The 22,651-nt window shown below is 50.0% G+C and overlaps 1 protein-coding gene across 1 annotated transcript in view; it reads right to left on the bottom strand.

Moving 5' to 3' along the window:
• Nucleotides 1-22,651, bottom strand: part of LOC147708562 (ribosomal protein S6 kinase alpha-2) — a 1,617,317-nt gene that overhangs the window by 720,642 nt on the left and 874,024 nt on the right. The window contains exon 9 of the mRNA XM_086927240.1: nt 4,859-4,929. Within this exon, the coding sequence (XP_086783366.1) occupies nt 4,859-4,929 (71 nt within the window). The remainder of the gene's footprint in view (nt 1-4,858; nt 4,930-22,651) is intronic.

The raw sequence follows: 22,651 nt of genomic DNA on the forward strand, positions 1-22,651 counted from the left end.
CAGCGATCAAAGTACCTACAACAAATGCTGAAATCATCGCCAGAAGAACCTACTGTTTACAAAGGCACGATTCCATGTCCCAATTGTTCTAACTGCCACAATATCATTCCAGGAAAAGTCGCACTACATCCCACCCAAGGGACTACGATTCATCTTAAAGTTAATGCAACCTGTGATACCACCAATGTGGTGTGCCTTTTGAAATGTCCTTCCGGCCTCCCATACGTGGGCAAAACTGAGCGCAAGATCAAAACTAGACTTACTGAACACCGCAGCAACATTCGCACAAAGAATTTGAAATCCAGTCTAGCAGCTCATTACACTCAGCAAAATCATAACCTCAGTCAAATCGGTTTTGAAATTCTTGAACTAGTGAAAAAACCTACAGGCATTGTCCGAGGAAATTTCTTCTACAAAGAGAATTGTTCTGGATCCACAAGATGCATTCTTTGCATCCAAAAAGACTCAATGAAAGACTGGAATATAGTAGTTTCCTCTAACAAATCTGCCCTGATTAAGTGTTTTGTTCTCTTTTTGGCAGCCTTTTCCTTCCGCTTTTTCCTCTCCTCCTCTTGCTCTTTTAGCCTTCCTTTCATCTTGTTTCAGTTTTTTTCTCCTCTTTTTTCCCGATTCTTCTCCCTACAGTTCCCCTTTTTTCTGTAATGAACCCTTATTACCTCACCTTTACCCACATTATTCCTTTTTCTGGTTCACATGTCCTCACTCTACTGATATGTTGTTTTTTTGCATTATTATGGCTTTGGTCTTTTGATGTCATTTTTTTGTGTTATCTTTATTCACTCTTTTTTTTCTGTGTTACATGATTTTAGTATCTGTTTTATGTCCTTGTTTTCTCTTACTATAGTAAGTGTGTTTTTCCTACACTTATCGCCATATTTCTTTTTAGTTACCCGTTCCTTCAGGCATTTTACCCAGGATCATCCACCGATCAATCACTTTCATTTATTTTCATTTATTTTCATACTGGCGATTCATACTTCACTGTCTCATTACTTTCTGATTTAGTACGGTAGTTTTTTTGTCTGTTTTCACTTGCACTAGCTCCCTTTAACGCGCACCTGACACGTCAACTCCCCAAGTTCAGTCCTATTTTTATGAGCACGCATTGGCGAGCTTCTTACACACGCTGTCCGTTTCCAAGCGTGGACAACGGCGTTGCGTACACATCGCATTCGTTCTACACCATCTTACGTGGTGCACTGGTACATTTTGGTGAGTTTTGTTTTGTTTTACCGTTTGTTGTAGTACCACTTGAACTCAGCATGCACACGTTTTAGTTAGCTATGCCGAGTTGCACTGAGTCAAGCATGCAGCACACTTTATTTTTCACCCGGCATTATCCCTTTCATCACAGTTATGCAGCCTCACGTTTTCTTTACCTTAGCCACCATTTCTTGTCGCGGACGCTGCAACTTAATGTGTTAACACGATTCCCGACATTGGGTACCCTTTGCCACTAATCATCACCGCGCTTCTAATTTTATTCACCACTAGCCCTTTTCCAAACTCGTCACTTTCACATTTGGTTTCCTAGCATGGTTTAGTCACTCGGGCTGTATGTTTAGCCTCGGGCCCCTGATATATACCAGTCTCCTACCATTTGTTTTTCTCCTAGACATCTGACCCCCTGAAGAAGAGCTAAGCTGGGCTCGAAATGCATTGGGGTTAATTTGTACAGTAAAGAAGGATGATGTCAACTGTTGATACTTCATGATTTGGATTCACTTGTGCAACCAAGAATGACATTGGAATAGCGCAACATCTACATTTGAAATATGGATATTTTTAATAAATTGATGACAAAAGAAATTAATCATTGTTCTTTGGACTAAATTTGTTGATACCTATTTTTAAGAGTATTTTTGGTGTGCTCAAGAGCCCCCCATACCCTTGTAGGGTTTTTCGATTATTTATGTTTAGCACCTCTTGGATGGGAGGTGAACCTCCTGAGCACCCCTACCTTGCTTACTTGCCTTACGCATTTGGTTACCTTTAATACCCAGTGAGTGCTGCGGACTATTACTCAAGACCCAATATAGTAAAGCCTGTCTGAGAGGTGGTTACACCTCCCTGTGAAAGGATAACTATTGTTCTGCCTGCCTGTGCTCGAGCTTGGCTCAGCAGCTGGAGGGCAGAATCATGGCTCTGGTCGGCAGCATCCCGGCAGACCCAGACAGCATTGTGCTGTCTGGGTCTAGAAGACTACTACCAAAAGCACTGAGGGTCTCCTGGAAGAGTTTCACAGTGCATGGAATCATACCTTCCACCTAGTTTACCCTGTGAGGGTATGATTCCAACATGTTTGATACCTAACATGATGGGGCTCGTTACAGTTAGTTTAGAGATGGTCATTGCTTAACAATGCATGGAAACTCTATATATCGAAATGGCTGATGCACTTGCATCCCAGGAGAATGGACTCCAAAGGCTGTAGGGGTGTCCTGCTCATGTAGGGGCACCCTCATACTTATAACCGAAGACCCTGCCTTCAGGAGTGAAAAGGCCTGTGACCTTAGATATAGGCAAACCTGTGTTTTTCGTAAGTGGTGCTAGCACCAGCCTCCACAGGTTGCAATAGCAGGCCCCTCAATGGTGCCATAATAAATGCTTTAGTCCTTTGTGGACCCCTGGTGAACCTATTCCCTGGGTACCTCAGTACAATATACTGAGGACTGATAGGGGTACTCCAGTGTCCAATCTGAAATTTACCTAAGTACTTACCATACAAAATTAGGGGAGAAAGAACAGAGACTGAGGTCCTGATTAGCAGGGTCCCATTCATACTAGTCAGAAACAGCGAAACACCAGACAAAAAGTGGGGGTAACCATAAAAGCAGATCCTACTTTCCTACACTTGTCCAGAAGGTCTTCACAGGGGAACCCTAATCCAGCTAAATGTTGGCTCACTATAGAACCAACCAAATATAAGCAGTAAGGCGGGAGAACTCCCTGCTGGCAAAATTCACTCTCTTAAACACCCTACTCCACTAACATAAAATTAAATGGGATTTCCTGACATTCTGGAAATTGTTTGAAAGCCTGTTTGTCCTGAAGGTCATTGCTATAAACCACACCTCCGTTCTGTACATACTATGTCTGTGACTACAATGCCACTTTGGCTATTTGTTTGTAACCTATTGGCCCCTCTGTTCATTTCTGTTACCCACAACCCATCGACTGCAAAGCTGTATTAGTACAAAAAATGATAAAGAACAAACCATCACAATGACTGAATTAGAGTACTTTCTTTAAAATTTCGCTTAATTTCTGTAAAATTGCACTCTGCTCTGACAACAAATGTGTGCACTGTTTTGCGTTTTAAATTGTCTTCAATTTCATGTTGTCTTCTAGACATGGGGTTCTTAACTTTGTTCCATGAACCCCTGTGGGTACTCGGGTGCTCCGCAACCATTTAGAAGATTCAATAATACTGATACATTAATTAAATATATATACATTAAAAAATCAATATTAAAAATTGAAAGGTTTAAAATGTTCAGAACGTTTTAAAGAGTTTGAAACTGGAGCTTGATTAGTAGGACCAGTGCAAGTACAACAAATGCAATCATGTGTGGATGAACCTTCACCCTGATTGAAGCAATTGATATAAAAAGAGAGCTTGCATTAAGAGGCAGAACAACAGAGTGATACACTGGAGTCTAGAGGATCGTTTCGTCTTTTAGAAAGAAAACTAAGGGCATAATTACAAGGAAGTGGCAGAGCACGGCGTTAGCCTACTTAGTGTAACGCTGCACTCCGCCACTTATGAAAAAAGGGCTGCACCGTATTTACAAGCATGCGTTTCAGCCTTGTGTTTTCTACTGTGGTGGATCTAATTTAGCTGCCTAGCGCCAATGCAGGCATCCTTGCATAGATTGAGTGGAATGATTGTTTATGTGCAGGAAGGTCCCTTCCTGCACATAAACATTGAAATGGCATTTTGAAACTTCTATCTGTGCTGCTTAATCCAGTACACATAGAAGTTGCTAAACATCATTTTCTTTAATGCTTGTTTGATTAATTATGTGCAAGAAGGGACACCTTTCTGCACATAAACAATCAAAGGCGTTTTGGGATATTTACGTGTGCTGCCCAAAGCAGCACACATGGGAACAGTAACAACAAGGAGAAATTAAACATTTCTCCTTACCTGTTGCTCCAGAGCAAGACCAGGTTTTCCCTGGTCTTAATTTTAGTGCTGCCCCATATTAACACTACCCTTGTAAATATGGGGCAGTGTCAAAATCAATGGGTGTTGCGGTTGAGCGACCACCACAACAACCATTGCCTTTCACGCTAAGTATAGTGTGAAAGGGTGCCTTATTCACAAGGCCTTGTGAATAAGGTGAAGCCCCTATTGCCACAACATCGAGAAAAGTGACTTTGTGGTGGCGATAGTAACTTGTAAATATGCCCCTAAATTCTGATAAGCTTTTACCTTCCCATTAAAGTGTATATTTTTGTATTTTTTATTGCTGAATTAAATACACATTTTATAATGAGTATTTGCTTAACATATACTGGTTTCTGTAGTTTTGTGTAATGTTTTGATGTTCAAATTATAGAAATTGCATAGACAGGGGTCCCTATATTCCAGTAGCAATTCAGTGGAGGTCTGCAGAAGTCAGGATCTTAACCCCTTCGATGCTTGTGACAAGGTCAACTCGTCATGGGTGTTACCTGCGCTGTGCTTATGACGAGTTGACCTTGTCACATAACAAGGGATTTTAAAAATTGCAGCACAGCACGGGAATGTACTATAGCAAAAATAAGGTTAAAAAACCCTGCTCTAGACAATAAATAGTAACTATTTAAATAAAATAGTGCTGTTACTCACTTGAGGATGAGAGCCATTGTCTCCTTTCGGTCCTTTCCCTGGAAAGGTAGCGAGCCCGTGAGCATTTCAAACTGGAAAAAATCCATATTATACAATTGATGAGTTCAATGACAATCATGAAAACAGAACATATGGCTATGCACAAAATATTTACGCTGAGATCACAAACTGATTGTTAATTGATTGGTGGCAATTGAATGGATACCAAGCACATCCAAAAAAAGCTCACAATGTCTGCTCCTGTTTGTGATCAGTCAGACAGATGTCACATGTGAACCCACAATTGCAGTGACTACTTCACATAAATATATTTTTTCTGTGTTTGATGAACTCCAAAGAAACACAATCTGTTAATACATCACCTAAAAAAGCTATGACCTTTACTACACCAATGCAAAAAGATTATAATGTATTATGTACAGTCCCCAGTCTTAGAAAGGGTTATTTGGTTGAGGTGTAAATTATACAATTCTGTTTCATAAAATAAGTTTACATTCATTTTCAAATCACCGTTCCCTCTGGTACACTGTGCCCAAGTGGCTGCCCTTTTGTTTGAGTCAGCATCAAATATTCTTCACCTTCTAACTTCTAACTCTCAAGCTTTCCTGAAATGTATGTTCATTTGGCTTATTTCCAGGACCTTCCCAAACAGGGAAGTAATGTGAGATCAGTTGTCAGTTGGGGCACAACTGCTGAAGTGGGGTTCCCGTCTTCGGTTGATTCTTCCTCTACTTGGTCTGAATACTTTAGGGAGAAATCTGATCAGATCATGTATTACTGAAAATAAACTGACCTAAATGCCTGTTTTTCTAAAATTGGTAGGGAACTGTCCAGAAAATCATTTCCAGCATTAATTACATACATTTTCACTGCACTTTAAATGGAAATGAAGAAGTGTAGGTACTCATTGTTCAGAGTACCTGTGTTGCTCTGATATGAATTTACCTTAAAGGAATGAAAAGTCAAGAGGCATTCAGCAAAACAGGAACAAGTTGGATTAATTAAACGCAGCAGCCGAGAGAGTCTCGGCGGAATGCGTCTGAAGAAAGTCTCTTGATGTGCAAAGTTTTGGATAGTTTTATACACATCTTGTGAAGTACCATAAACCGATTGTTACATTCTCGAAATACATTACAGTTGTAAATTAGCAAGATTGGGCATCTTGGACACAGATGGCTCTCGACCTCGAGGAGAGCTAATGTGGGCCAGTGTGTATGTGTCCAGATGTCTGGCATGAGGAACGCATGATCCTACATGTGATGTGCATGTTGTGTCCTGATTGGCTGAGTGTTTCTTTCTAGATGTGACAGCTAACTTTGTGGTATTTCTGGGAAATGGAAGCCTTCAGCCAAACGTATTTTGTTGGGGCAATTGCTGTGGACCTTTTTGTGGTGCAAATATCTGTGGGATCGGTCAAGGTATTTCCTGGGCGTGCGTTTATCTTGGGTTAAGAGAGACCCCACCTGTGACCTGTTATTCGATAGGCATGGGTGTGGCTCGGAGGGGCTGCCTGACCTTGTATCCCTGACTCTGGGTTGATTTGAAGGCCAGCTTGGGTAAATCCGATAGCAATGGTATGAGTTCACTGGAACTCCTAAAAATAATACGGCAGTTACTGGTTTCAAAGTCAAAGTCAAAATCAACTTTTTTCGGCTGATTATGTGTCATTTTTATCAACTTTCTCAATAGCTTGTGTACAGTTATCATAGGGTACATTACATTGAGATTGTTTATACTGATATTGGCATAGTCATGCATTCCTAGGTCATGACATACATTGACATTGCTTTTACAGGGCCTCATTATGATGTCGGTCGAAAGCAATCCGACAGACTCCTTGTCGGAATTGATTCCAACGACTTGCACTCAGTGAGTCCATCCGACCGATTGCAATGGCTTCAAACACAGTTCAGAAAGTCTCCCATTGACTTCATTGGGAGCCTGTGTTCAGACAAACAACACAGGCTCCCACTGAAAATAGGGGTGGTTGCGGAAAACCTTGCACCCTGTTGCAGGCACCCAATGGTGCCTGCCACACTGTGCATGGTTTTAAAGGGGAGGTTCCTTGGGTACCCCCAAAAGCCCCAACTGGAGCCTTTAGGTGAAGGGGGCTTGCTACAGGCCCCCAAAGTCAGTTTCCGAAAGTCAGTTTCCAAATGCCGCTCCATGTCAGACAGACCGATTCGGAAAGGCTCTCCAAATCTGACATCGTAATACGTTGGTCAGAAACGCGGCCCGTAGAGCTGTACGATTCGGCTTCGACTGACTTGGAGTCTCCGAATGGTGATCGGAACCAGTTCGGACTGACTGAACAGTTACCTTTCCTTCGTAATTAGTTAGTTGGAAATGTTGCTTAGTTGGTTGGTGACTTAGGGGTCGATTAGGATGGCGGCCGAAAACGTGTTCCGTCCGCCATGGTCGCGGGTAAAATACTCCTGACCAATCCGTGGATAATCTGCGGTAGCGATTATGATATAACTGACAGCAAACACCGACCGCAGCGGACGGATCACATCAAACACCGACGGCGGCAGACGGATCACATGAAAGACCGCCACAGGTGGACGGTACAACATAAATTCCCTCCGTCGCGGACGCAAACACCGCGGAAACAGGGCCAACCGCGGCATGACCTGCGGAGGGTCCGGTCGCACGATTAGGATAACCCCACAATCCCTACGGAACTCACCAGCTCCCACGACCGCCACGGAATCATCGGAAAACGAAGCATGACTGCGGAAGGACCAAACGAATATCACCCATGCCGTCAAACCAATTCTAAAATGGCGGACGGAAGTAAATAGAAAACACACAAAACAGGACACCCACCCACCTGAAACACCCACCACCAAAAAGTACATGCCCCAAGGCCCCCCAACACAAACAAGAGCACCCAAGTCATCACACCCAAAGAACACCTGACTGCCAACAACCCTTGGGACACAAGAACCACACAGAGTATAAAAGGAATCCATCCCATTACCACACTCCTTTGCATCATAGCACAGCTGGAAGAAAGAGGCAGAATAGCACCAACAGCAGACACACACACACACACATAGAACCTGCACACCAGCACACCCACCACACAAACCCCCACAACACCAGCCCTACATACCACACACCTGCACACCCCACCCCACACCACCCACACCTTGCACATCACATACCATGGCACACAAGAAAAACCCAAAGTTCACAGACACTGAGTTGAAGGTCATGGTGGATGTAATTATCCGTGTCGAACCACATCTATTCGGAAACCTAGTCCAGCAGACCACCTTGGCAACCAAAACCAACATGTGGAACAGGATAGTGACCAGAGTGAATGCTTCAGGGACCGTGCCACTCACCAAACACGAAATCCAGAGGCGGTGGCATGACCTCAAGGCAAGGGTGAAAGGCATCAGGGCCAAGAACCACCTGCGTGCACACCACACTGGCGGCAGCACTCCCCCGGAGCCCATACCATTTTCAGAATGAGAGGAGAAGGTGCTGGGCATACTGCACCCTGAGAGCCTGGAAGGAATGGAAGAGGGACTTGAGGCTGGTAAGTACAAACCAATGACCACTATCACACAGCACTACAACTCCCAACAGGCCCCCATGTTCACAGGGAGGGTGGGGGTGGGGGAGGGCATGTGGGTCCAGTACTACAACTCCCATCAGGCCCCCATGTTCACAGGGAGGGTTGGGGAGGGTGTTGGTCCAGCACTACAACTCCCAACAGGCCCCCACGTCTACAGGGAGGGTGGGGTTGGTCCAGCACTACAACTCCCGACAGGCCACCATGTTCACAGGGAGGGTGGGGGAGGGTGTGGGTCCAGCACTACAACTCCCAACAGGCCCCCACATCTACAGGGAGGGTGGGGTTGGGAGGGATTGGTCCAGCACAACAACTCCCAACAGGCCCCCATGTTCACAGGGAGGGTGGGGGGTGGTAGGTCCAGCACTACTACTGACAACAGGCCCCCATGTTCACAGGGAGGGTTGGGGGGATTGGTCCAGCACTACAACTCCCAACAGGCCCCCATGTTCACAGGGAGGGTGGGGAAGGGTATGGGTCCAGCACTACAACTCCCAACAGGCCCCCATGTTCACAGGGAGGGTGGGGGTGGTGGGTGGGGGGTTTTGGTCCAGCACTACTACTCCCAGCAGGCCCCCATGTTCACAGGGTGGTGGGGGAGGGTGTGGGTCCAGCACTACCACTCCCAACAGGCCCCCATGTTCACAGGGAGGGTGGGGGAGGGTGTGGGTCCAGCACTACAACTCGCAACAGGCCCCCACGTCAACAGGGAGGGTGGGGTTGAGGGGGATTGGTCCAGCACTACAACTCCCAACAGGCCCCCATGTTCACAGGGAGGGTGGTGGTGGGTGGGGGGGGTTGGTCCAGCACTACAACTCCCAACAGGCTCCCATGTTCACAGGGAGGGTGGTGGTGGGTGGTGGGGTTGGTCCAGCACTACGACTCCCAACAGGCCCCCATGTTCACAGGGAGGGTGGGGGTGGGGGGGATTGGTCCAGCACTACAACTCCCAACAGGCCCCCATGTTCACAGGGAGGGTGGGAGTGGGGGGGATTGGTCCAGCACTACAACTCCCAACAGTAGCCCATGTTCACAGGGAGGGCGGTGGTGGGTGGGGTAGTAGGTCCAGCACTACAACTCCCAACAGGCCCCCATGTTCACAGGGAGTGTGGTGGTGGGTGGGGGGGTTGGTCCAGCACTACAACTCCCAACAGGCCCCCACGTCTATAGGGAGGGTGGGGTTGGGGGGGATTGGTGCAGCACTACAACTCCCAACAGGCCCTAATGTTCACAGGAAGTGTGGTGGTGGGTGGGGGGGGTTGGTCCAGCACTACCACTCCCAACAGGCCCTCATGTTCACAGGGTGTGGGTAGGGGGGGATTGGTCCAGCACTACAACTCCCAACAGGTCCCCATGTTCACAGGGAGGGTGGGAGTGGGGGGGGATTGGTCCAGCACAACAACTCCAACAGGCCCCCATGTTCACAGGGAGGGTGGGGGGTGGTAGGTCCAGCATTACTACTGACAACAGGCCCCCATGTTCACAGGGAGGGTTGGGGGGATTGGTCCAGCACTACAACTCCCAACAGGCCCCCATGTTCACAGGGAGGGTGGGGAAGGGTATGGGTCCAGCACTACAACTCCCAACAGGCCCCCATGTTCACAGGGAGGGTGGGGGTGGTGGGTGGGGGGTTTTGGTCCAGCACTACTACTCCCAACAGGCCCCCATGTTCACAGGGGGGTGGGGGAGGGTGTGGGTCCAGCACTACCACTCCCAACAGGCCCCCATGTTCACAGGGAGGGTGGGGGAGGGTGTGGGTCCAGCACTACAACTCGCAACAGGCCCCCACGTCAACAGGGAGGGTGGGGTTGAGGGGGATTGGTCCAGCACTACAACTCCCAACAGGCCCCCATGTTCACAGGGAGGGTGGTGGTGGGTGGGGGGGGTTGGTCCAGCACTACAACTCCCAACAGGCTCCCATGTTCACAGGGAGGGTGGTGGTGGGTGGTGGGGTTGGTCCAGCACTACGACTCCCAACAGGCCCCCATGTTCACAGGGAGGGTGGGGGTGGGGGGGATTGGTCCAGCACTACAACTCCCAACAGGCCCCCATGTTCACAGGGAGGGTGGGAGTGGGGGGGATTGGTCCAGCACTACAACTCCCAACAGTAGCCCATGTTCACAGGGAGGGCGGTGGTGGGTGGGGTAGTAGGTCCAGCACTACAACTCCCAACAGGCCCCCATGTTCACAGGGAGTGTGGTGGTGGGTGGGGGGGTTGGTCCAGCACTACAACTCCCAACAGGCCCCCATGTTCACAGGGAGGGTGGGGGTGGGGGGGGATTGGTCCAGCACTACAACTCCCAACAGGCCCCCACGTCTATAGGGAGGGTGGGGTTGGGGGGGATTGGTCCAGCACTACAACTCCCAACAGGCCCTAATGTTCACAGGAAGTGTGGTGGTGGGTGGGGGGGGTTGGTCCAGCACTACCACTCCCAACAGGCCCTCATGTTCACAGGGTGGGGGTAGGGGGGGATTGGTCCAGCACTACAACTCCCAACAGGTCCCCATGTTCACAGGGAGGGTGGGAGTGGGGGGGGGATTGGTCCAGCAATACAACTTCCGACAGGCGCCCATGTTCACAGGGAGGGTGGTGGTGGGTGGGGTAGTAGGTCCAGCACTACTACTCACAACAGGCACCCATGTTCACAGGGAGGGTGGGGGAGGGTGTGGGTCCAGCACTACAACTCCCAACAGGCCCCCATGTTCACAGGGAGTGTGGTGGTGGGTGGGGGGGTTGGTCCAGCACTACGACTCCCAGCAGGCCCCCATGTTCACAGGGAGGGTGGGGGTGGGGGGTGATTGGTCCTGCACTACAACTCCCAACAGGCCCCCACGTCTACAGGGAGGGTGGGGTTGGGGGGGATTGGTCCAGCACTACAACTCCCAACAGGCCCCCATGTTCACAGGGAGTGTGGTGGTGGATGGGGGGGTTGGTCCAGCACTACGACTCCCAACAGGTCCCCATGTTCACAGGGAGGGTGGGGGTGGGGGGGATTGGTCCAGCACTACAACTCCCAACAGGCCCTCATGTTCACAGGGAGGGTGGGGTGGGGGGGATTGGTCCAGCACTACAACTCCCAACAGGCCCCCATGTCCCGTCCCAGAGGAAGATGGAGTCCGCCTACCATGTGCTGACCATTGCATCTCCCTCGTCAAACTCATATGTAGGTAGCCCTCTTCACAGGGGCACCATCCAAAAGCAGGACAGGCCCACACATATCCAAGTATTGTCTCCCCACCTCCACATCACCATAACGCCCAATACTTTCTAACACACCAATTTGATGACACCAACAGCCATGTCCTCATTCCCTACAAAATAGAAATGTAACAACAACAAACCTGTCATGTCCACAGCATTGATTTCTATATTCTTGTCCCTCAGGTGACCGAGACTTGACAGGAGAAACCAGAAGCCGCCAGCACCAGTCGCCCCCTCACAGCCTGGACTCTCAGGTGATGATCCGGTGGACACCTCGGGTGCGGAGGACGATGCCGGGCCAACTACACTCCCAGGGCCATCAGGCTCACAGGACATCCCTGCCTCCATCACCATCCACACGGGACCAACAACAACTACTGCCACTGTGACCTGTGCAGCTACCACCACCACCACCACCACCACCACCACCACTCCTGCCACTGCCATCCTGCCTGACCCATCGGACGATGATGGACCATCAACATCACAGGCTAGCAGGGAGAGTGGACGGGTAAGGACACAGGTGACGGCCCAGGTCAGAAACAGGAGTGCAGCTGCAAGGCGAGGCCGTGAACAACACCCAGCCCATCCTGGGACAGAGACACTGGATGCCATTGCCAGAGTGGAAGCCTCCTACGAGTGGTCGCAGGCACAGGCCGATCGTGCACACCAAGACTCCATAGACAACTGCCAGCTGTTGCGGTCCGTGGACACCCGATTGGGACAAATTGTTGACGTCATGGGGCAGCAAACAGCTCTTTGGAGGGAGTGGTTATCACACACCACACCACCTCCCCCTCCCCCAAGTGGCCAGCGGGACAGGCCACCAACACCATCTCCTCCTCCCCCAAGTGGCCAGCAGGACAGGGTACCAACACCACCTCCCCCTCCCCCAAGTGGCCAGCAGGACAGGCCACCAACACCACCTCCCCCTCTCCCAAGTGGCCAGCGGGACAGGGCACCAACACCACCACCACCATCACCTGAGGCCACTGACAGGGAGATTCTCCCAGAACAACCTGCCCCCACAGCTGGCACCGCTCCGGCTCCAAGACGGATGGGCCGTCAGAGGCTGGATCCAGCTCACAGCAGTGGCAATGCACCATCCACCCGCTCAAAGATGGGCCGCCACTGACTTCACCCTTCCTTGAGCCTGGCATTCACTCTGCGAACTATCTTGCACCACAATGCCAAGCATTGGCACACGTCTGTTGGACTATGTGTACATCACACAATGTGGTGTCCCCACGGTGTTTTCATCTGATATGACCTTCAACTCTCACTTCCCCACGAACACCTATTTGTAAATATGCACAAACAGTAATCCACACCCTGTAAATAAACACCACATAAACACTCAATGCTGTGTGACCTCCATGTTTCATTCAAAGGTTCGTCTTAGTACTTGTCATTACCAGGTGCAGGTAACAATGTACTTGACAATCATGTCTCTGTGGGAGTGACCTAGGGATAATGAGAGAACAACAAGCACAGGTCAGGAGACTGAATCACAACCAATCCACCACACCATATAGCAACATCCCACAAACCGCACTCATCACAATTTAAGCGGATCACAGGACACACATCAGGGAGCATTGGACGTACACCATCTCCCACACCCATTTGCCAAAAGAACATACCAGAACAGGCACCATCCACACACCACATCCACACATCACCAGCGAACATACATCACGCTTTGAACACCAGCACAAGAGGTAGATACTCACATTCAAGTGAAGTAGCGAGCAATGAGCGGTCGCCTCTGGTCCACACCTTCTTCCTACCCACTATCCTCATCACTGGACATGGGTGGTATGGGAGGCGGAGCAACCTGTTGGTCTGCAGGGTCCATGATCAGTGCAATGTTATTGAGTAAGGCCAGGTTGTGGAGCATGCAGCAGGCAACCACGATTTTGCATACTTTGCCGAGTGAGTATGGCAGCGTCCCTCCGGTTTTATCAAGGCAGCGAAACCTAGACTTCAGCAGTCCAAATGTACGTTCCACCACCCGACGTGTCCTCCCATGGGCCTCATTGTAGCGCATTTCTCCTGAGGTAGTTGGATTCCATAGGGGGCTCAGCAGCCATGGTCGGTTTGGGTACACAGAGTCGCCTAGGTGGGGGGATGACACACATACATCATTATCAGGATTGGTGGTAACAGCATGGCACACATACAACACAGTAGTCACCACAGCACACTCATCTACAAGCCACGCACGTTCTTGACGCAAATTAGCCATCAGTTGGGGGACAATGCTGCTCTGCAGGATGTGGGAGTCATGTGCGGACCCTGGAAACCTTGCACACACATGGGAGATGATGTTGTCAGCCAGGCACACCACTTGCACATTTATAGAGTGGTAGTGCTTCCTATTACGATAGACGGCTTCACGTGCCTGGGCTGGAATCAGACCAATATGTGTCCCTTCAATGGCACCCACTACTTGTGGGATCTGGACCAGGGCATAGAAGTCACCCTTCACTGCAGCCAGCTCTGCCGGATGTGGGAAATGGATGTAATCATCCTTGTAAGACATCATGGCATCCAGCACATCCCGCAGTACCATGCTGAACATGGATTGGGACATCCCCCCGGCATGTCCAACTGTGTACTGGAAAGTGCCAGTTGCAAAGAAGTGAAGTGCCGCCATCACCTTTGCTGTGGGTGTAATTGCTCCTCAATATGGCCTGCGTGGCTGCAGATGAGGTGACAATTGGCCTACAAGGTCCTGTAACCTCCGTCTGTCCAGCCGGATTTTGCGGATTACCTCCTCTTCAACCATGTCCTCCAGCACAGAGTATGGTCGATGCACATTTGGAGCCCTCCTGTGTGGGAGTACATGGGAGCAGATGTCAATTGACCAACAACGCACATCTGGCCACACCATCACATCTTGACCAACACAATACAAATTATACATGTTTTAGACACTGATTGTATGTGTGACGTGACCAAAATATTAGGCACTACAGCTGACTACACACACAATGTACATCCACAAACAACATCCGGTGTGCAAAAATGTCGAATGTTACGGGCGACATGTTGAAAGGACTGCCAACATAACATGACGGATTGCCCAAGTGTGGAGAAGCGTCCCTACGTACACACCTTGACGTGCACACACAACACGAACATGGACCACACCCTCATTGTCATCATGCACCCATGACCCCACCTACAATGCTCTGCATCCTCACATGACAGGCATGGGCATAAAACAAGCGACACACAGACGCATACCCAGTATGCATGTATACCACCATCAATGCGACTTGCACACACAAACCACACACTCACGACAGCTTCTGGATGTGGGTACACAGCTGTGATGTACTGTGGAGATGTGTACCAATAGAAACGTGTGACCTCAAAACCAAGACGTAAACACATAGCCATGCACATCTGACGCAACTTGGGCTCACATCACTGGCCTATGTTCAACACTGGCAAGGTCAATAGTATGGCCACACATGTCAACAATGGACATAACTGATACACGTGTACACGGGCCATTGACATGACATAATGATTACTGACGCATTCCAGACATGTCCTGACACACATGTACAACTATGAACATTACATGTGTGCGGAGACATCCATTGTGTGTACACACGACATCTGGGTACACCTTCCCCAACACATAAGATGATCCTTGACACTGCAATAGTGCATTACATTTGCTGAGTTGACAAGGACCATCACGGTTGCAGCCCGCAAACCGCATGTGCGTACTGCCAAGCCGGTGCATCATTTGAAAATCATCACTCACTGGCATCGCAATGGCAGAGCACGCATTCCGCGTGGGCGGGGCAGGCTAACACATACATTTGAATGGACAAGTCAAAATGCCTGTTGGTATACCCCTTACAGTCACATAGCAGCACCCACCGCAGACCGCCGGGCCTGGCCGCTCCCCCACCGCCGGTTGTGGGCAGTGGGTAACCGCGGGGTGTGGGCGGTGGGTGACCGCCGGGTGCAGGCAGTGGCTGACCGCCCTGTGTAGTGATATCAGCCTGGCATGGTTGCCCATGGCTGCTCACACACCGCCGGGTGTAGGCGGTGGGTGACCGTCGGGTGCAGGCAGTGGCTGACCACCCTGTGTAGTGATATCAGCCTGGCAATGTTGCCCCTGGCCGCACACACACCACCGGGTGTAGGTGGTGGGTGACCGCCGGGTGCAGGCGGTGGCTGACCGCCCTGTGTAGTGATATCAGCCTGGCATGGTTGCCCCTGGCTGCTCACACACCGCTCTGCTGTGAACACTGCCCTGTTGCTGTTAGGATGCTGCATTGTGCCCTCTCATGTGCTGCCTCTAATGTACCTGTTCTTTGCCATGGACTGTTGATGCTCTGTGCCCCTCTCATGTGCTGCATCAGATGTACCTGAGAGAAGAGGGAGAAGTGTGGCTCACTGGTTAGAGGAGGAAGACCTGGAAGCAGAGGTCAGCCCGGGACCAGGGTTCAATTCCTGGCTAGGCGGGGTCTTGAGTCCTAAAATGTCCATGGACTCGACAATTCTCGCTCCGGTGCCTACTCTATTCACAGGTTCACACTCTGCGACTCTGGGCAATAGCTGGCTTAACCTCCACAACGGCCCCTCGCGGCGGGATGCCTGGCTTTCACCTTGCGGATACCCTGCCGGGGTTATCTTACATGGGAATACCAGGACGGGTTCCCTAAGCAAGCGCTTAGAAACCGCTCGGTGATTTGCGCTATATAAATTCCTGTACATTTACATTTACCTGTTCTTTGCCATGGACTGTTGATGCTCTGTGCCCCTCTCATGTGCTGCCTCTGATGTACCTGCTATCTTATGAACACTGCCCTGTTGCTGTTATGATACTGCATTGTGCCCTCTCATGTGCTACCTCAGATGTACCTTTTCTGTTGTATCCAGTGCCCATGCTCCTGCCTACTCTAGGAGTTATTTACTAATATGTGCAATGAAACAATTTATTCGTGTGTAGTGGTTTCTGTGTGTCATTCCTGGTTGTCTACTTGCATTGTTGATATATTGGTGGTATCGTAAATGCTGTTTCCCCAACATGCACCTCCCCCCTCACCACGTCACAGCCCCGGCAGGTACTCCCCTTCCGGCAGCGATTGTTGTGTTTGCGTACCTGCGTCGTCGTCGGCGACGGTCCATGACTTGGTGGTGGTGGAGCACGAAGAGGATCGGAAATGCGTTCAGAGCTGGGTCCATGACGGAGATCTGCCTGTGGTGGGTATCTCTCTGCAATGTTTTGCCTCTCCGCTGTGGTGAATCCGCCGTGTTCTGGCTGGTGGTTTTTCCGCTGTGATTTGCAGTGTCTTATCCGCTATCGTAATTACGTGGACGGTCGGAGATGTCATTCCGTATGGCGGTGTCTCTGGTTAGTTACGTCCGCCGCGGGGTCGGGTGTATTTCGGCGGCGGTGCTTGTTGTTCCGCGGCGTACGTAAATTTGACAGTGCTTCCCATCCTAATGTTACAAAAAGAGGGGTTAACCCATGCAGTCTAGGGGACCTGGGCGCTATATGATACATGTAAGAGGGGGGTCCCCATAGGAAGGAGTTGTGTATTGTATATAACAAACACAGCAAATTGCACAAAACATCAGGCAAAAATTGTGTAGACAAAATTCAAATTGGCATATGTTATTTAATGGCCAATGTTTTGTGATTAGTATCTACAATCAAAACATCAAGTGGATTAACGGCCCCGAAGGGGGGAGAAAGGAGAAAGGGAGGGGTAGTGCTCAAGGAAGTGTCGAGAGGTCATAACATAGTGTAAGAGAGTAACAATACAAATTAGCAAAGGTTATCGAAAGATAATCTGAATACACACGTCCCAAATCAGGACTACAAATTCAAGAACAAATATGAACAAAGCAATTCCACGGTCACCACTAATTATTAGTAAATGCAAAAATGTGCCGGAAAGACAAATACAGAAGGAACTGTCGACTAGCTCAGACTGCGGAGTCGGCGCTCGTGTGTTCAGCAGCAGGCAGGGTCGTTGCCGTAGTTTAGCAAATAAAATACCGGACCCACCTAACCGAACGAAGCTCATGTTTGTCACTCAAGTGGCAGGCATCATTGATGCCAGAGCAACCAAGTGACTGGTTTATTGCGCTGAACAAATAATTTCCAGTTTCTACGGACAGACGCCGTATTGCAAACTGCCGTGTTTCGAACTTGCAAGCCCTTGTACTTTTGCAAATTACTGGTGCGTTGAGTTTTATTATCCATACCTACCTCGACGTTCTGCGGGTCTCCTCCGCACATGTACCGAAACCTCCCCTCTTTGTGGGAACACAACCATGAATGGCCCCACCTCTCTTCCCCACTTTGATGTCCTGATGAAGACCCCGTAAAAGGACTCCATTCGGCCTATAGATAGGGGTCGAAACGTCGACAGTTCCTTCTGTATTTGTCTTTCCGGCACATTTTTGCATTTACTAATAATTAGTGGTGACCGTGGAATTGCTTTGTTCATATTTGTTCTTGAATTTGTAGTCCTGATTTGGGACGTGTGTATTCAGATTATCTTTCGATAACCTTTGCTAATTTGTATTGTTACTCTCTTACACTATGTTATGACCTCTCGACACTTCCTTGAGCACTACCCCTCCCTTTCTCCTTTCTCCCCCCTTCGGGGCCGTTAATCCACTTGATGTTTTGATTGTAGATACTAATCACAAAACATTGGCCATTAAATAACATATGCCAATTTGAATTTTGTCTACACAATTTTTGCCTGATGTTTTGTGCAATTTGCTGTGTTTGTTATATACAATACACAACTCCTTCCTATGGGGACCCCCCTCTTACATGTATCCCATCCTAATGTGGCGGACAGACTGACCGCAGCTGGCGGACTGAAAAAAAAGCATTTTCCGCCTACTTCATGCCGGTGGACGTCCTTCCGTCCGCGATCCTAATGACCCCCTTAGTTTCCAAAATGGATTAGGAGAATCCAACTGCCATTCAGAGCCTTTCCAACCAACATTGTAATGAGGCCCACTGTCATTTGTACATGTATTATTGCATTCATTGACATTGCTACTGCCGGTATCATCGTTGTTGTGCAGGCATAGATTATGACATTTACATTGTTTTTATTAACATTGCCATTGTCCTATGGGTACAGATGAGGGAATATGTTGGCATTGCATTTATTGGCATTGTCATGTTGGGACTGCACACATCATGGTACTCATTGACAACCTATTTACCCATTCCAACACCTGTTAGCTCCTTAAAATGGTGAATAGCGAACCACCAAATTATCACCATACAAGTAGGGGTATAGGCACATAACACATGATGCATAACATACATTCAGAGGTGCAGGAGAAACACATGATGCATAAACACACATTCAGGGGTGTAAGGAACAAGGCACATGATGCATAAACAACACATTCAGAGGTGTAAGGAACAAGGCACATGATGCATAAACAACACATTCAGAGGTGCAGCAAAGAACACTTCGCAGAAATCACATTAGCACAGAACTTACATCAAGTCCAGGTTGCGCCACTGCGCCAACACCTAAACGCAGCAGCTTCCCACTACTTGCTGGGCAGCTGAGGGACAGAACAGGGGGCCTAAAGGCTGCAGCTGGCACTAAGTGCTGAGCAGCTGGGGAAAGGCCAGGGATGAAGGAGTGCGTCTCACTCCTAAGTTCACAGTACATGTCCCTAGAAAAGCCCTCCAGGCTCTGGAAGCAAATATGTCCCCTCAAGAATGTGGAACGAACATGGGCATGTGTGAGTCCTCGGGCTCTCAAAATAACGTGGGGGGGGCGTCTGCAGCCATCCTGCTCCTCAAACCATCGTTAAGCAGCCCCACTGTCAAGCGGGGGCTGCTATGAAACACAGGGACTCCAGCCAGCGTGTGGGGCCTCAAGTTGGTGCTCTCTCCTACCCCGCCCTCCTCCCAGGCAGCTCTACTCACCAGCTGCTTCTCCGGGGGTTGGGGGGGGCACCACGCTTCACCCGGTCCCCCATCTCGGGACCGGGACTTTGGGAGGTGAAGCCCTCGTGGTTCCAGGTGGACTACTGGGCCGGGGCTCCCTCCATTACATGGGAGCCCCGCAACACAGGCGCTACACTTTGATGGCAGCCCCGGGGCTCTCCCCACATCATGGGAGCCCCGGGCGGCCATCGCTCAGCCTCATTCTCCTACCGGTTGGCGGCGGTGGGCGGGACTTCCTGTCAGTTTACAGGCCCCACCCCCGTCCCGGCCAAAAGTGCCTGACTTCCGGTTTCGGCCTAAGAGGGGCTGCGGCGGTGATTCACGGGGGTAATACCGAAGGGGTGGGCACCCTCGGTAAGCATTTAAAATACACAAGCGAGGTGGGCACTCTCTATGGACCATATAAACGGGGTGGGCATCCGTAATTGAATATAATGAAAATCTGGCACAATGCAGAGTAGGCTCCTGCGAATCTCGGCTCACAAGCCAATTAAGATAAAGCGCTCCCCAGGCGCTATGGGGGTGTAGGAAGCACCACAGGCCCCAGAGATGACCCTTGCAATAGGGAGGCCCCTGGAACAGAGCCCCCTTAGGTGAAGAGGGCAGGAGGGTCCCACAAAGTCATGGATACCAAAAGATGGAGCAAGCAGCTCCCAAGAGAAAGGGAAAGTCTTCCAGCCTCCAAATCCATAAGCAGTGCAGGGGCTGGGCAGGGCCCAGGGAGGCAAGCCTTCCCCTGGGCCCCAGCATCAGTGCGCCCCTGGCAGATTCCAGTCAGAAACAAGAACATTTTTCAAGAGATCACAGCCTCTTTTTATACAGACAAATCCTTTGTCTAAAGGTGCAGGGAGGGGGAAGTACCAGTCACAGCTGGTTTGGGAGCACTCTTGATGTGCTCAGCCCCTCACTCTATTCACTGGCAGGGCTAGGGTCGTTAGACGCACCACAGGGGGCGGAGCCAGTATTGTGTGGGCAAAGCCCAGCCCTATTCAGGAACCAGGTGCACTCCTCCCCAGCCATCAGCATGCTAATCTTACACTCACCACCAGGCAGACCCATCATGACTCATGGAGCCTGGCATCCCAGCCAGTTCCAGCCAATCACAAGCCCGACACAAATTACACAAACAGGCACACTTCAAGAAGTGGCACTTCCACATTAGACACATACATGCCGCATACATCATTTCGCAGCATTCAATCACACGAGTCCGCACATACCAAACTCGAGCCTGTACACCCCACGCATCAGGAACTACCAGGGACACATACATTCCCCATGCATTACTATGGGAGGGCAGGCCAACCTCACTCCACGCACTCAGGGTGCGCACACACTTTCCACTGGGACACAGTGAAAGTGCGCAGAAACCAAGACATCACTATAGTTATTTATTAACACCAGGCAAAAAGTTCAGGGGTGAACCTGCCAGAAGGGCCAAGTCCAACACAACTCCCTTCCAGCCAAAACGCAGGATAGGCCAATCACCACTGTGATGAACTTCCCTGCTTTGGGCGATAGAACACGGTCGCGGGCCCGCACTGCAGGGACACCCTCCGGTTCTACGCCACGGTGATCCATAAGACAAGCACGTACTTAAAAAAACAGGCATAACTATGCTACCCCACTGGTACTCCTTAGTTGTCCATGGCTAGGACCAGGCCCTGGGCCACCCAGATACCACTGGTCCATGCCCATTCACAGAGTTGGGGGTAGTAACCCCTGGCCTACACTAGCCACTCTCCACTCCCTTTCTCAGTGTAGTTCCAAACTACCACTGATCCTTCAACCTAGGGCCCGCACCCTCAGGCTGACCAGAGGTCACGGGCAAAAATGCCCCACCCTACCTCTACTTCTGAAGCACCCTCCAGAACACAACTCTCCCATCGGGAGTCCACATTCACCGGATGTACAGGGGTCAGACTCCCTCTGACCCCCTTCCAGACTTCTACACACTCCCAACTGGAGCAGTACTGCCAGACAACAGAACTACTGGAAACCTGTTCACTGATGTTCCACATTCTTCAAACACTCTGGGAGTTCTTCCTCAAATGACCTATTGGTACAGCCTAGGCCCCCGACCTGACGTTCCCTTCCGAAACATTCCAGGCCCTGACACTGGGTTTCGGGCTTCTGGAGACACGCAGTCCCACCCACTCCTTCTCCTCTTGAGACAGGACGTGAGCCCTTACACCGAGACCTAGCTGGGCTACACTGAACCTCTTCCACCACACTGGGCTGGAAGACACCTCAGCCACTCCTTTTGGAATCACTCCATCCCCTATGCCTCTCTCCTCCCAGAACATTACCAACTCCAAACATCTGTCTCTAAACAGACCACAGAAATCAAAAGCAGGCTCCACTGTCTGCAGACGTTCTTGGGAAAAGTTTAACACACGGAACTTAGGTATCTGAGCAAAACAAGAGTATACAGGTATTCAGCAAGCTCCCCATCCAGGGAACTCACACCATTCATCCACAAGCGCCCCCCCAGACTGGTAAGGCAGTTTCTACCACCCCTGATTTCTCAACCTGACCACACGTGACACAGGTACCATTACTCCAGGACAGGGACACATGCATTGAACACATTTATGCTGCCACCACTGGATCCCACCCTCCTGGTGAATCCAGAAAACACACTGCACTTAGGGGGATGATCTATCCTCCCGAGCTAGGGACACCTAACTCACAGTGCACAAGAAACACATTTCCACAGAAATGACATTTTTAGCAACCTTAAAACAATAATCCCCAAAATGTGGTCATCTAAAATGCAGAGTTTTGCAGTGCGGCCAGTTGCCACTGCGGTACAGCGCAAACACAAATCCGGATCCTTTCGCTGCCACCAATGTTAGAAATGGGATCCCTGGCTGGCCAGGGCTTGCGCCAAAGTCAGTCAGAGACCACCACTCCCAAGTCAGGGCAAGGGAGTTTCATGCCAAGATAACCCCTGCTCACCCTTTAGGTAACGTGGCGCGAGCAGCAAGGCTAAACTTGGAGGCTATGTAGGTTAAGTGTTTGCGCGCG

This window comes from Lissotriton vulgaris, chromosome 6 (genome assembly GCF_964263255.1).
Source record: "Lissotriton vulgaris chromosome 6, aLisVul1.2, whole genome shotgun sequence".
Classification (NCBI taxonomy): domain Eukaryota; kingdom Metazoa; phylum Chordata; class Amphibia; order Caudata; family Salamandridae; genus Lissotriton; species Lissotriton vulgaris.